Source organism: Halichoerus grypus, chromosome 1 (assembly GCF_964656455.1).
Source record: "Halichoerus grypus chromosome 1, mHalGry1.hap1.1, whole genome shotgun sequence".
In the NCBI taxonomy this organism is placed as follows: Eukaryota; Metazoa; Chordata; class Mammalia; order Carnivora; family Phocidae; genus Halichoerus; species Halichoerus grypus.
The window spans coordinates 23,436,162-23,451,698 of record NC_135712.1 but is presented as its reverse complement, the minus strand read 5'-3'; the positions used below and the strand labels follow the sequence as shown (position 1 = coordinate 23,451,698).

The 15,537-nt window shown below is 37.2% G+C and overlaps 1 protein-coding gene across 2 annotated transcripts in view; it reads left to right on the top strand.

Moving 5' to 3' along the window:
• Positions 1 to 228: 228 nt before the first annotated feature.
• NCAM2 (neural cell adhesion molecule 2) overlaps positions 229 to 15,537 on the top strand; it is a 511,417-nt gene continuing 496,108 nt past the window's right edge. The window contains exon 1 of one of the 2 annotated variants that reach the window (XM_078056832.1): positions 229 to 533. In XM_078056832.1, coding sequence (XP_077912958.1) covers positions 479 to 533 — 55 coding nt within the window. In that variant the 5' untranslated portion in view covers positions 229 to 478. The remainder of the gene's footprint in view (positions 534 to 15,537) is intronic. The other variant, XM_078056776.1, reaches the window with a different exon arrangement.

Here is a 15,537-nt window from a genome sequence, read left to right as displayed (position 1 = left end):
GTGCGGTCGCCACTCGCAAACGTGCTCGTGCCAGCCCGATCGCAGCGGCCACTCCAGCTGGAGGCACCGGGAACCGAACCCGCTTCTCCAAGCTCGACTGCGGACGAATCCTGGGGCCGCGCGTCGCGAGAGAAGCGGCCGCCGTGCGGCGCGGAGGGATACAGCTCGGCCGCGCCTCCCCACCCCGCGCCCCCGCCCCCGCCCCCGCCTCCCTCCCCGCCCGGCTGTGCTGCCGCCGCGGCGGCCGCTGCTGCTGGTGCTGCCGCCGCCGCCGCCGCCGCCGCAGCTGCCTGGATATAGTGCGGCAAGGAGCGGAGCTTGCAGTCACTTTGCGAGGAGGAGCGCGCGGGCTGCGGGCGGCTGGGGCACCCCGGGAGCGGCGGCGGCTCTAGCTGAGGCGGCCGTGGCAGCGGAAGGTTCTCTCTCCAGGGCTGGACTTAATAACTTTGGAACTGTCCTCCAGTGTCACGTCCTGAACATGAGCCTCCTCCTCTCCTTCTACCTGCTCGGGTTGCTTGTCAGTAGCGGGCAAGGTAGGAGTGTGGTGCTTTATTGCATTTACTTTCCCTCCCCCTTCCACCCAACCAAGAGAGGCAGAGGGAGATACAAGAAGAATTAAATGAAAGAACTAAAGTTATAGTTACTGTTGTTGTTGTTATTTTCACTGTTTATTTTAGCGGCCGCTAAAAATTATATCTGTTCTGTGGAGACCCTTAAATAAGAGAAAATACAGAATTGGAGACTGGCATCAGTGAGCAGGAGATCGAGGCAAACTGCTTCTTTTTCTGGGATCTTGGCTTGCTCTGATTTTCATTATCAAAAATTGGATGAGTATGTTGGTGTGTATTAACAGTTAAATATCTGAGGTTGAGGAAGGAAAGGGAACGACGATTTTTTTACAGAAGCAGCAAAAACTATCAGCATTAAACTCGTTTGTGACATCTCTCTCGTGTGCAAGAAATTCAATTCTTAGAGACTCTTCCCCCCCTCCCTTTCCCAAGACCCCAGTTCCTGACTAGGCAGTGAACGATGATGGTTTATTTCTATTGAAACTAAGAGAGGGGCCATGGATGTTGTGTGTAAGACGGCAAATGGATAAAACTAGGCATGTGTTGCAGTCATTCATTTTCAGCACCCCCACCCTTGTTAATACATCAAGGTTGAAAATTTTTATAGCGTCAGATTGTGATTACACCTGTAAGGGATGTTTTAGCTTGTGGAGAACTGGTGAGATTTTTACCTCTTGAGGAAAAAAAAAAAAAAAAAAATGAATAGCTTATTAAAATAACCTGAGAGAATTTGTGGAAGCTACCTCTGTTTATATAGAGATAGATCTGAATTTATCTTGCTTTGTTTGGATAGTTCACGTTCACATAAAATATATTTATAATAAATGGAAGCATTTTCAACTGTCCAGACAAGTTTGGACATTTAATTGGGAACACAAAATGCTAAAACATGCATTGGTGGAAGTCTTTAAAGAAGAAGAAAATAGATGTAATTTTGTGACGTGTGGTAGTTGCATAGGATGTTATATTATTAGTATGGTGTGAAAATTGTTTTTTGAGAAAACATAAATTACAAGACAAGTTAAAATATCTCCACTATATTCGATTCTAAGCATTTTCTAGCCTCTTCTGTGTTGCTCATTTGGTCCAGCAGGGGGTGGTAGAACTCCATTTTAAACCCAGAAATGGTTGTTTCTGTTCTTCCACACTCACTGGGTCCTTCTATCATTCTTCAGCAGGGCTTGACATTTTGGATATGAAGCCTTCCTTTCTCTGCCCTCACCTCCCTAAAGCTATATAGTGTTAGTGGCTGATGAAACATGATTGGATGCAGATTTTATGTTCAGAAATCAGAATGCAAAACTGAATGTTGCTATAGTTTATAAAGTGTCTTGGTAAGATGCTGCTCATTTCCCCTTAATAATATAAAGTATGCAAAATTTCAGTCATAGCAAAATTGCAGATATATCCATCTGAAGCTGATATTAGCCCGGTTAATTTAATCACTATTTTAGCAAAGATCAACATATACTTTATGCCCTACAGATATGCTGCTTTTATTTTTGCAGAGCTGCTGATTATGTTTAACTGTTCATTTATAACATAGACAGGTATTAGTGAATCCTAAGAAGCAGTCCCTGAAAATTGCAGTTAAAATACCACTGCAATTAACCGAGTGTAGCTAGTGTGGAGTAAAATGGGGGCATAATAGAAAGCAAGTTTATGCAGACTTACGATTACATTGTGACTGGTTTGGAGAAGAAATATATCTCCGTGGTGGAGTCTGTGAATTTACATTTATGGACACTAAGTGTGTTGGAATTTGGGGGACAAAAGAGAAATCTAGGAATGTTTAAATACTATATGCAGACACAATTTAATTTGGGTCTGTATATGTGACATATCTGAAATTGTGATTCCCCTAATTTATAATTCAGAATGCAGGGTGATTGTACAGAGGGGCTCTAAAACTAAAGCATGCCTGAAAGGGAGCCTATATTCACTGTAATGAAACAGGGAAGGAGGAGAGCATCATTCTACATATCTATCTAGTGCGATTTAAAAATGCATGGCACTCATAGAGGTGTAGATGCATATCAGAGAGACCTAGCTTTTGTGAAACTGAACATGTAGTACTTCTGTGCCATGTGTCCTAATGAAGTCGGAGATGCTGGGAAACAGCAATCCTGATCCTGGAGTCCAATTCTCCTATGCTAGTGTTTTGTCCTCCAATTAAGGATGCAGAAGCAAGTATCAGACACACCACTGGAGCAGTTTTTGAAAAAAAAGGCATCTAGTGTAACTCATAATTTTGTTTATTCTTTTATAAATGGGGCCATGGAAAAGCCTCCAGTTAGTGATCCCTGGGCTTGCCTTAGAAATACTAAAATCCCAGCTTGCTGATTTATGTTTCCAACAATATACTTGCAGGGGATTTTATGAAGCATGATTGAAGCTATTGCTTTGGAAAGTGGTGTGCAGTTAGACTGGGGAAAGGCAACGGTGATGTATTCCCTTTTAAGTAGTCAAAACGTTTTGAACTGCAGCAGTTGAACAGCAGAAAATGACAGAAGTGAAAAACTGAGCAACTTAAGTGGATGCCAATACCATAATTAGCTAACGAGGTCTAATAGTTCTAACTTTCAACACAACATTATTGTTCTACTGTAGCGAGAGCCTTTTTTTATTATAGCAGAAATGCTTCTTTAAAAGCCTCTCATTTCCACTGCAAGATTAATATCTAATGAAGTAAGGCTGGGATTTAATTGTCAAGTCTGAATTTAGTTGTCAACGGAAAGGAGATTCTATAACTCTTAACTTCGGCCATTATTTTTCTTTGTATTCAGAACTTGGTCACAGTTTCTGTCATCATAAATCTCAAGTAATAACCTGAGTCTGTGATTCACAGTGCATTTGCTGTTTGGATCTATGTAAATCCCAATTCCCAAACCGTAATACGTCTGGGCTGCTTTCCTGAAGCTTTAACGCTTTCTAAAATTATTGTCTTCTCCTTTTTAAAAATTACTCAAGTGTGATTATAATAAACATCTATTACTGGATGCTTATGTGTATGAAATAGAAGGATTTTTGTATGAAACTGTAAGGTAAGAACAGAGCTGTTCATCTCTTTTGCAATCCAGTTCAACCATACGGTCAGAACACTTGCCTAAGTCAAAATCATGGGGAGAGGGAGGTGACTTGCCCAGTTAATTAGTTGAACTTACAGGCATCTGCTTACATTTTCTCTCTCTGGTGAAGTGCTAATAAGTCATCCTTCATTAGAGAAGTGTACCTTCTAAAAATAAAGCATGGGTGTGTGTGTGGGTGGGTGGGTGGGTGTGTGGGTGACTACTGGTTTCACTTCTCCAGGAAGTGTAGGTGTGTGGGGGACTACTAGTATGTGGGTGACTATGAGTTTCACTTCTATAGGAAGGTCTCCACAAACCTGTCTTCAGTGTAGGCTGTGACACAGTCAGCCTCTCTCACGTCCTTTTTAATCTAGTCTGCTCTAATTCGTTGATGTCAGCCTCTTTTGCAACGTTTCTATTGAATCAACTCCATATGCATTTGCACTTAGAGAAGATAGGCTGTGTGAATTAATATTGTTATTGTCAATGAACAACCCAGAGGATTTCCTTTCCTGCTTTATGTCAAAGGAGTTAAGCAGAGCATTTGGCCACTTTAGTTTCTAATGCTGAATTGGAGCCCAGGAGAGCAAGAAGGGAAGGTGGTGGGCCCCGGGGGTCCAGTGAGTCTTTTCAGTGACACAGTGGGCTAATGTTCTTCCAGAGGTAATGTCCCATTAGAGAAGCAATTAATGGAAGAAAATAACCTCATTCAGTACAAGAAGAAAGTCAAATTTCATATAATTTAGTAAATAAAATGGCTTTCTTTCAGACATAAAGCTAGTTTGTAATAGGACTGAGAAATGAGCTATAGAAATTGAAGCTGGTAACCAAGCCTAACAGTGTCATTTGTTTTTGTCTATTTCCTTGGGAGGCAGGAATACGAATGGAAACAAGGTTGCCAATCAGAAGGCCCCACGGAACTAGTCCTGCTGCTCTCTCTGGCTTTTGACATTTGGAAAAAGATTTTAATTTATCTGTTCTCAGGGTCACTCTCATAGCAGTGAACTTTTGAAAGCATGAAGGAAGTGCTTGATAAGTGGTAGCGCAAGTTTGAATTGCTTTTGTTTTTGTTTGTTTGTTTGTTTTTTATTTGGTCCAGAATAAAATGAGTCCTCTGGGTGTTGTGCAAAATTAATTTAATAATTTTAATATTCTGACAAGGGGGATATCATTGTTTTTCAAGTTTTATTAATCTAGATTCTAAATTCCCTGTGCCGTTTATACTATGCCAATTGTATTGAAGATAGACCTATTTAAAAGTTTATAAAATAGTTTTAATTTTCCAAATTATATGTTATGAGAACACTTTGAGATGCACCCAGTGCTTTTATGCTTTTATTAAATGTAATCTTCCTGAACTTCATAGAGCCAAGGTATCTTTAATTGTTCAGCAAATAAAAGTGCTTCTCTATGGCACTATTTAAAATATTTTAATAACTTTTAACTATTTACATTGTTACAATTATAATAGTGCTGGTTCCAAATGGCTATCGATGTACTTCCTGGTGTCACATATTCACTTGGGCCACTAACAATTCATCAGCCATTACAAGGCATTTTAGAAAGCTATGATCGAATGAAACAGACTTGTCTGAATTTAAATAGTTAAGAGGTATGATAGGGAATTTTAAGAGTATTTACGAATGTAACGATCAACAGATGACAGTTTTAAGGATTTCAGGTCAGTTGGTCAGAATTTTCTTGGCTCCATTTTGTTATTAAAATTAGCAGGAAGCGGGAAAGAACACTGGATTTGAAATCAAGATTTAGACCATTAAGTCTCTTGACTTTGAAGAAGTAACTTAAACTCTCAGAGCCGTCATGTGCTTATTTGAAAAATCTGACATAAATATATCTGATAGTTGCTATACTGCCATGAGGAGCAATTGTGATAATAGGTATGTGTAGGGCTCCTATAAAATATCAGCCCTACTGTGCCAGACATTATTATGCCAGATGTATATTATGAATACAGACAAATCTGCCCATGGTTTAAAAACATTCCATTTATTCAATTTTTTTCTTAAGTCATTGCAAACTTCTCTGTGAATAGGAATACATATGGGGGGGGGATAATCTAATTCATTGATAGGGTGGCTCATTCATCATTTACTCATTTATCAAGCATTTATTGAATGCCTGTAGGGCCTCAGACACCTTATTCAGCAGCATTCCTAGGAATGGTTGTATAGGTTGTGTGATGAACAACTCCAGGGGGCGCCACTCATAGTCGTGGTGTTAGAATACATATTTATTTTCACAATTTTCCAGCAGATGGCAGTAAAGGGTCTTGAGGAATGGGTTTCTTATTGTATCATAAATCCCTTTTATGGACCAACACCAGGTTGGTATTAGTCGAGGAGAGGCTTAGGATGGGCACACGATTAGGATAAGTGATTTACTAAAGATCCAAATAGTAGCTAGAACTCTGGTCTCTAAACTCTTAATTCAGTTCCCTGAATACCAAACTTTTGCAGCAGCTTAAAAAAATTAACATTTCTTCAGCTCAAAGTAATGGTAGTATTTATATTTTGTGCCATTTTGTCAGTTAATCAATTAACAAATACTTGTTCAGGCCTTACAATGATTATAATGGCAGCATCTTGTAACCCTATAGACCACTGGCTGAAAGTGCATTCACCTCCTTGTAACGAATGATCAGCAAGAATTCAAGGGACTATTAACTATTCTATGGATGAAGAAATCGAGGTACAGAGGAATTACCTGATTTGCCTATATCAATTATAGTTAGGAGTTATCTGGAATTAGGATTAGATTTTCAATGCCTACTTTTTAATGTGTTTAATGTATTCGTTTGAAAATTTGCATGTGTGTGGAAGGGGTAGTGCATAGAATTCAACCTTGATAGTTGAGAAGGCAAAAAATGTAAAAGCCAAATAAGCATATGAGAGATCGGTTAACTGGTCAACAAAATGTTGCAAAATGAGAAAAGATATATAATTAATTAAAAATTAAAGGGTCTAAATAAGCCCTTAGGAATTCAAAACCTAGAAAGAGCTAAAATTTGTTAAGTGTTTGCTAACTGCCAGGCTTTATTGTAAGTACTTTACATGTACTAAGTAGCTTAATATGTACAACAGCCCTCTAATTATTAATTGTACTACTATTCCCCTTTTACATTTGAGGGCGATGAGGCATAGAGAATTTAAATAACTGTCTAAGTTTGCACAGCCAGGAAACAAAGATGTTAACTCAGGACAGGTACAAAGATTTGCCCTTTAACCAGGACTCCACCTTGCCATTCACTGAAGCAGAAGGGGATTCAACATGGAAGATGGAGAAGATAAGACAAGGAGTTAACAACAGGTGAACACATTGTAAGAAAGGATGCTCCAAGTGTTCAGAGGACAGAACAATTCAATTAATTAATTTAAGAGTTTGGAAAGGTGAGTTGTTGGACTCGATTGTGGAAATATTGGTGGCACTGAGAGGCAGAAAGGCCTTGAGGTCAGGCTGAGCTTGACTCAGGTGTAGATCTTCAGGAGCCATTGTTTGGGCAGGAAAAGAACAAGATTTAAGTTTTGTTTTGTTTTTAAGTCTCCTGGCCATGCATGGGGTGGACCAGAGGGAAATGAAAAAGGAGTTGAGGGGTCATGTCATATGTTTCTCTGGAAAAATTATTGGATTTTAATAAGGCATTCGATTTGAGAAATTAGGAAGCAGGTGGTACCTGAAATTTTAAGCCTTTTTTGACAGAAAGAATGGTTATCTTAATAGAAATAGGGAAATAAATAAGACCACTTATTTTGGGCAAGAGGTGTTTTGTTTTTGTTTTGCTTGTTTGTAGTTTTCTACATTGATAGTTGAGTTTGAGGTATCCATGGAACATCTAGATAGAAATGTCATCAGTAACTTTGGAAAGGCCAGCTGTTGATCTTTTCATTTCAGAATTTTTCTCCACTTTTATTTAACTTTGTTCTCTTGTTCTTCCATCACTGTTTGCTCTAATATTATTTGGTATGTGTGTGTCTGGAATTTTGAGTAAAATTTCAGAAGCATGTAGGTCAAATTTCTTTTATTATATATTCTTAATTCATTTTCACTGCTTATGCATAGCTTTATTTTTCTTTTTTTATTCTGGGGAAACAAAACATGAAGAAATAAGAAAATAAAAATGAAATGAAAATAAACTAAAATCAAAAATTTTGATATGAAATATATAGAATTGGACATTTTTCTCTTAGTCTTCAAGGGAACTAATATTTTTGAGTGCCTACTGAATGCCAGGGAGCTGTGCTGGGCATTTTCACTCATTGTCTCATTTAATCCTGATAAAATCACCTTTGATAGATGATGTCTTAAGATTGAGAGTGTCGGATTGGCCTTGAGCATGTTCTGAGTATGTTCTGTGGCTGACACCCAAAGTCGCAGCCAAAGTGCAGCCTACGCGTTTAAGATATAATTCGGTTCCTTTGTTTGTGTGTTTCTTTGATACAGGATTGGTTAATAGGGGGATGATGCAGGAACTGTGTTGTTCCATATATCACTTCTTCAGCTCATTAATTTTGAAGTGATTAAGAGCAAGCTTTCTCACTATAAAGAGAAAGCCTTAGCAATCTATGAAGATGTTAGTGAAAAATATGAAAATATGAAAAATCAACTCAAGTGCTTTCTTTTACTGCAAATATTTGTTTGTTTAGCAGTTTAAGAACCATCTTGATTTCCTGTATATTATGTATCTGGAAATATTAAGAGTGCAGCTAAAAAAAACTGGAAAGTCACTTTCTCCTGTGTTAAAATGATATATTTGTTTTTACTTTTTTAAAGGCTACACCCTGGATCATAGTTTTCATTTTAGAATGAATGTCCTTCAGGCCTTGCATCTTGAAAGAAGATACAAAAATGCTAGGTACAAGCATCATTAAAGATTTAACTCTTCTGGTATTTTAATTAAGATTATTATGGTTGTTGTTAGTGCTTGGTTACACATTTCTGTAGGTTTGGAATTTTCTGACCTCTAATCCTGTCTTTTCCCATAAGCCGTGATATTTTTTACTGCGTAATTTTGCAGGCACCAGCATTTTTCAGGGAGGCAAATATGGTGTTAGCATAGAAACGCATGCCACCACTTGTAAAATAAACCGATGTAATAAAGCTAAGACTTACAGTAGAGTACATCCTAATTTAAGAAAATAAGCACACATATACTTTGTTCTAAGTATTAATGAGGGTTGTGGACAGTTTTTCTAATATTATAACTTGTCCATTCTCAACCAGCTTTTTAATAACTACAATACTACTCTTTCTGATTATTTTTATATTTATTGCCCTCCTTAATTTATCTCTGATTATTATTATCTACCAATGACAAATATTGAATATACCGCCTGAGCAGAGCGGTTGCATCTTTATATTCTAGTGATAGCTTTGTGTCATTGATGAGAGAAATCTGAAACACAGATTATGTGAAGATTAAAATATAACATGAAGTATATGCCATAATCTTTGTCAAACTACTGATCAATGATATTGACCTGTTTTTTTTTTTAATTTTCTTTATTTACTTACATAAACCATTTATAATTTTCTAATGTTTCTAATGCCAAGTGAAATTAAGTACATTTTCAATCCTGTTCAATTCTTTTTCATACTCTTTATCACAAAATCACTGGCTTCACCCTGCCTATTGTATAGATTATATACTAATATTTTAAACTAGGTTAAATTTTCGAATTATCCAAGGGTTAGAGTTACATTATAGAATTTAATGATTTCAAATATACATATTATATAACGAGACGTACTGGTTAACAAAAACTTTGATGGTCAACTTAAATTTATCTACTTGAAGTCCCACGATTACCCTGAAATGTAGATACTATTCCCGATTTAGAAAAGAGGAAAATGAACCTCGAAGATATCAAATTACTTGTCCAAGAAGAAACTCTTGAAAAATGGTTGGTTTAGAACTTGATATAAATATTTTATTCTAGATGCAGCATTTTTCCTATTGTAACCTCTGTGCTTTTACAGAAATACATTTTACTCCTATTAATGGAGCAATTCTCAGAAATAACTTTGTGGTAGAGTAGATACTTTATGTTACTCTGCCCTTCAAAGTTACTTTTGGACTGTGTTTACAGGATACATGCTGTTCATTTTAGAGGACTCCCTTTCACTTGACTTATTTGGGAATTCCTGACTTAGAACTGTTAAGACGTCTACCTTTTATTCACTTGCAGGATCCTGTTTTCTTAGCCCCGTGCTTGTTACTATGAACACCGAACACTTTTGTGCCATTTCTAAAATTCCCAGACTTGGGCCCTGTGTCAACACAGCTCATTTATTTTACACTTTTCTTAACTTTCTTTGCTCGGACAATTCCTATTATTTTTCTTCAAAACTCAGCTCAGCCATTTCATCACTGAAGACATTTTTCTTTCTCTCAACACATATACATACCCAGTCAATGTGCAAGACACTGAACACACAATCATAGATGGTAATATACCTGAATTCTGCATGTCAGACTAAACTGTAACTGTATGTGACCTTCTGTGTGAACTCCCTCAGAGCAAGAATGCCTTTCCATGCTGGCTTGCCATTAATTACAATGCACTTGGTTAGGGAGTTCACTGTAAATTCGTATGTGTAGTCCTGAAACATAGTAGATGTTTAGTAAATACGTGCTAAATGAATATTTAAATATTACCCAGCAGGAGTAAAACAAACTATTTAAAAATATATTTAGTTTTGGGGCGCCTGGATGGCTCAGTTGGTTAAGCGACTGCCTTCGGCTCAGGTCATGATCCTGGAGTCCCGGGATCGAGTCCCACATCAGGCTCCCTGCTCAGCAGGGAGTCTGCTTCTCCCTCTGACCCTCCCCCCTCTCATGCTCTCTCTCTCTCTATCTCATTCTCTCTCTCAAATGAATAAATAAAATCTTTAAAAAAATAAAATAAAATAAAAAAATAAATAAAAATATATTTAGTTTTGACTGTTGGGAATATATTATCTGTTGGTCTGGGTATTTGTTCTAATAATTTTGTTTATATCACTACTGCATGTGATAGGCCTTCAATAAATATTTGAGTATCTATAAAATAATACAGTCAGAAGGAAAGAAAAGATAACCTGCCTTATCTCCTGTACTGAAAATAAATTAGACCAGGAATAAAGCAGACTTTTAAATCTTGCTATAAGATTTGTTTTTTTAAAGCCTTATCTAAGACATAGGAGACCATTATGTTGTTGAGGTTTCAAAGTCTTCAATACATAGAAATAAATGAGGGAGATATAATATGTTGATAATGGTATAATTAAACAGATTAAATATTGTCAATAGTAAATGCCTGATTTGTCAATAGAACAAATATTTAAAGTCCTCAGAAATCAAGATAATCCCTGGGGTTAATTAAAAGTTGATTATTCAGTCAATGATTATTGGAAGCCAATTTTAAACTATGTGTATAGGAAGACAAGCAAGATAAGAGTATTTTGCCTTATTTTTTCATAGGCACTTGGATTTTGTTTCTTTTTTTAAAAAAGGAAGTTCAGCTTAACCTAAAAACTTGCTTTCTTGTCTGGTAGCCATGTTTTGTCATGATTTTATGATGTTTTCTATGTCTGATTTCAATGGTAAGAGCATTTAAGTTAATTGGACAAAATACATTTTCAGATACTCCAGAATATCTTTATCACCTATTTATTTGTCTGCCTTCCATTTATCCCCTAATGTTACTGGTATTGTGTATGCCACTTCTAACTTGAAACACAGTTTGCAATTAGAGATATGACCACTGTTTCTGATTCATCCATTTTTTTACTTTCATCCCCCCGCCCCCAAATTTCACATAATGTATGATCACTTTAATTGGTTATCCACGTGAGTCATTTTGTTTCAGAGCCGGCTCATGAGCCCCATGCTAATGCATTTTATCTCTGTGGGCATTGTGCGTGGTCGGCAATTTAGCAACAAAATTCAGCACAGGTTATTGAAAGATATTGTGTCATTCTCTGTACTTTACTGAAAACTTTCACAATCATATCCAAAGTGGATAGGAAGTATTCAACTCTAGTATTCTCACGATCTCATCTGATCTCTCATGATATTTAAATAATACTTAGTACAGAATCCTGAGTAATTATGAAGTACCCTAAGTTTCTAATGTATTTTCTCTTTCAAGTTCTTGTTCTGTTTCTATTGTATGAAACATTTTATTAAAAATACCCTCCATCCTACTCTGTGCATTAAAGAGATTATTTGGAGAAAGATGACTTCTTCAAGCAGAATGTCGCTCCTTCTTGCTAGGAAAATCAAAGGATTAACCTTACTGACTATGGTGGGGCAGGGGACTTGTTAACTTTCACTTGTCTCTTCCCATTTGGCTCCCTCTCAGCTCCTCATTTAGAAGTCTCCACATCTCAGGTGATGTACCTGCAAGTGGATTTATGATGGGAGAAGGGAAGTTGTCCGAAGAAGTGTAAATTGTCTTTGACTAATTGTGACTCCAGGACATATTCTGACTCAGCAGAAAGGCATGCAGGGAGCTAAGAATGAGAAAGGAAAGTAAATACTATTAGTAAAGATCAAGTACTGTTTTGTTTTGGGGGTGATTCATCAGCTAAAAGGTAAGGAAGGAAGGAAGGAGTGGTAGGGTAAGACTTTGAAGAGCTGGGATAAAGGGTGACAGTTATATGCATGCAAGGGGAGAAGGAGATGCCCACCTAAACAGAGAGGGACTACAGACAACCTTGTGCCCTCAAGGAACAGTGTCTGTTTGTAAATATTTCATGAATTAATTGAATGAGGGAAGAGTCAGAGATAAACAAAGCAAGACACTAGTTACGGTGGTTAAGGACAGATTTTAATCAGTAATTTACCATATTGGGAAGGAAGGATATTACTCTATTCAATAGGGTAAAGAGCCTAGTGTTGCTTTGTATAGAGGTGACCAGGTGACCGGGTGTTTTAAAGAGACAATGAAGAAATAGGGAGGAAGGTACATGGGGGCTCAGTAGAGTCAGGGAAGTGAAAAAATTACAAAAAGCAGGAAGAGGTGGTTTGGTCTGTTTGAAACCGCCTGAGTTTGTTAACTGGTGGTTATCAAAGTTAGGCTCTTACCCTCCCACAGAGATTGGGAGATAGGGGTCCTATCTTGAGGTGTGGACATAAACAAACAGGAAAGTCTTTTGGCAGCCTTGAGTTTTCTCAGGCACTTTAAGTCATCCCAGGGATGCATCCTTGAACTGTTAAAAATAATGTTAATGCTTCATTCAAATCTTTATAGGTCAGGGTTGAAACCTAGTTGTGAAGAGAGCTCAGCGGAGCCTGGTTAGAGTTTGGTAAAGGGGAGAATGTCGGAAAAAAAATCTGTCAGTCACCGTGCAGAGTACTTTCTTATGGGTTACCTCATTTTTATATTCACAACATATATGGGATTTCTGAAGTATTATTTTACAGATAAGGGAACTGAATTTCATAAAAGTTAAGTGGCATCTAATAAGTCAAGGACTTGAAATTCAAATTTAGCTAATATTTGGTTCTAAAACTTTACTCATTTTTCTGACTTAAACATGGTACCTTCGAAGCAGCAAGGGATAGCTGAAGGGAAAAAGGAAGTACTAGGAGTAGCTTTAGTTTCAGGTTTTTACCACTCTTTCTGGCTATTTCTTTTGAATGGCTAAATTCTAGGTGAATGACTACCAATTAGCAAATGAGTAAATCTTTTAGGGGCCTAAAACATTAATGAGCATAGAGAACTAACAGGATTTAGAAATATTGGGTTCATGGTGGTTGCAAGGTGGGGCAGTTTGATTGTCCAGGTTAGTGTAATTCATTAAGGACTATATAGCATTAATATTTAAATATAAACTATATTTTTAAATGGCTGCTCTTATTGTAAAAACTGGAGTCATGAATAATTCAGTAAGTCATCAGTTTGTGATTGACTTACTGAATAATTTCATAATGAAATTACATCAGTTTAAGATGCTTTTCGGGTCAAAGAAGAAATGGATACATTTAGAAGGGCTTAAAAATAAAAATCTATTATAGCATGTAAGAAATCATCTGGAGGCAGGTTGGGACTGCATGTTTCTCCTTGCTTTTTGCTATTTTTCCTCGACTTTATGGAAGAAAGTTGTCTGCAACAGTTTCATGTATCACGTTCTTCTACAATAAAATCTTAAGTTAGGAAAGATAAATATGTCACTGGCCTTGTATTACAAAAAAAGGATACATTCTCATATATCATCCGCAGACTTCTCTCAGTTCTCATTGGCTAGAATTATATCATAGAAACTCCCCTAAACTAATGGCTGGTGAGGAGAATGTCATCACCATGATTTCCCCTGATGAATCACCTCCTTTCTGTTTCTGAGGGGAGGGTCAGCCTCCCTTGAAGCGTCTGATTGTTCCATCAAATTCAGTGTTCATTTACTGAAGAACGAGGGAGAAGAAATAGGGTGCAGTGGGTGGTCAGATGTGTCTGCCACAAAGATGTTGAGGAGGCCCTTTTTGACAAAGAATGTAAACTATGTCAGAAGTCAATATTTATTAAGCACTTACGGTGTGCCGTTTCAATGTTCTTTGTATGTGTGATCTGATTTAATTCTTCAGACTGACTTGTGAGGATGATTCTGTTTTAGAGAAGAGGATGGGAACAGATTTTGAAGTGTTTGAATGACCTGTCAAACTCACAAAGCTACTCAGTGGCAGAGTTGGGATTGGAACCCCAGCTGGCTGGCAACAGAGTCCTCTTTCCTTGCCAGGTGGCTGTAAAAGGACTGTTAACATTGGGCATAGTTTTACTATTGTTAGTGTTGAAGAATGGTAGGTAAGGATACTAACTTCCTTTGTGAACAGGGTATATCCTGGGAAGTCTCCTGAAAAAGCTGTTATATACTTGATCTTATTTAATATCTGTGTTTACACATCTTTTACTATCTTTTTCTTTTTAAATTTTACAGATAATGAAATTAAGAGAGAGTGTGATAAAACAGTTTACCTGAGGTCACATAGCTATAAAGTGGCCAAAGTGGGATTTGACTAAAGACTTACTTTGAATTTGAGGGCTTGAGTGCTTCCTGCTAGACAGTGTTTGAAGACTGTATGTATGTATGTATGTGTGGCATGGCTGGGGTAAAAGATTTGGGGTAAAACAAATCATATAAACCTGACTGGTTTTCCAGAATCTTATGATATCAAAGAAGTTAATTTTTTAAAGGAAATATATTTCATTTTCATTGCTTTTTTTCCCCCAAACTAGACAGGAGAATAATGTTCTCAAATTTAAGGGGGCCAAGGAAAAATATTCATTTGATTTCTGAAAGAGTTGAATGAAAAATAAAAATGGATGCCAGGGTCTCCGTTAGAAAGAGAAATGGACACTGAAAACAAAATATTGGTTTGATATTGAGTGATGAGACAGGCTAAGTATTGAAATGAGTAAACTCACTAATCAGGGTGCTAATCTACTACATGCCTAGACCAAGATGTGAACCACACCAGTTCCTGGCCTCTAGATGGTTTCTTCCTGAGACTACACAGTGAATTAAAAGGCAGAATAGAGATTAAGATGCTTAGGGTATAAAACTCTGTGTGTGCTCTGTAATTACTTTTTCTTAGAAAGCTATTCTTCTTCTCCCCATCCCCCACCCCCATGCCAGGTACTCTCACCAACACTGTTTTTATGAATGGCCAAATATATAAAATTATATATAGAGAGAGAATGGGGGGGGAGTGTGTGTGTGTGTGTGTGTGTGTATGTGTGTATGTATGTGTGTGTACACCTACGTATACATATATATATAAAAACCTTGGAAAATCATTCCATCATTCCATGCTGTGTCAAAATGCTTGATATATTTATTCCATTATTTTCATTAGGGCTGAAATTCATGAATATTTTAAGTGATTTGTTCTTTGCCGCTTTTTG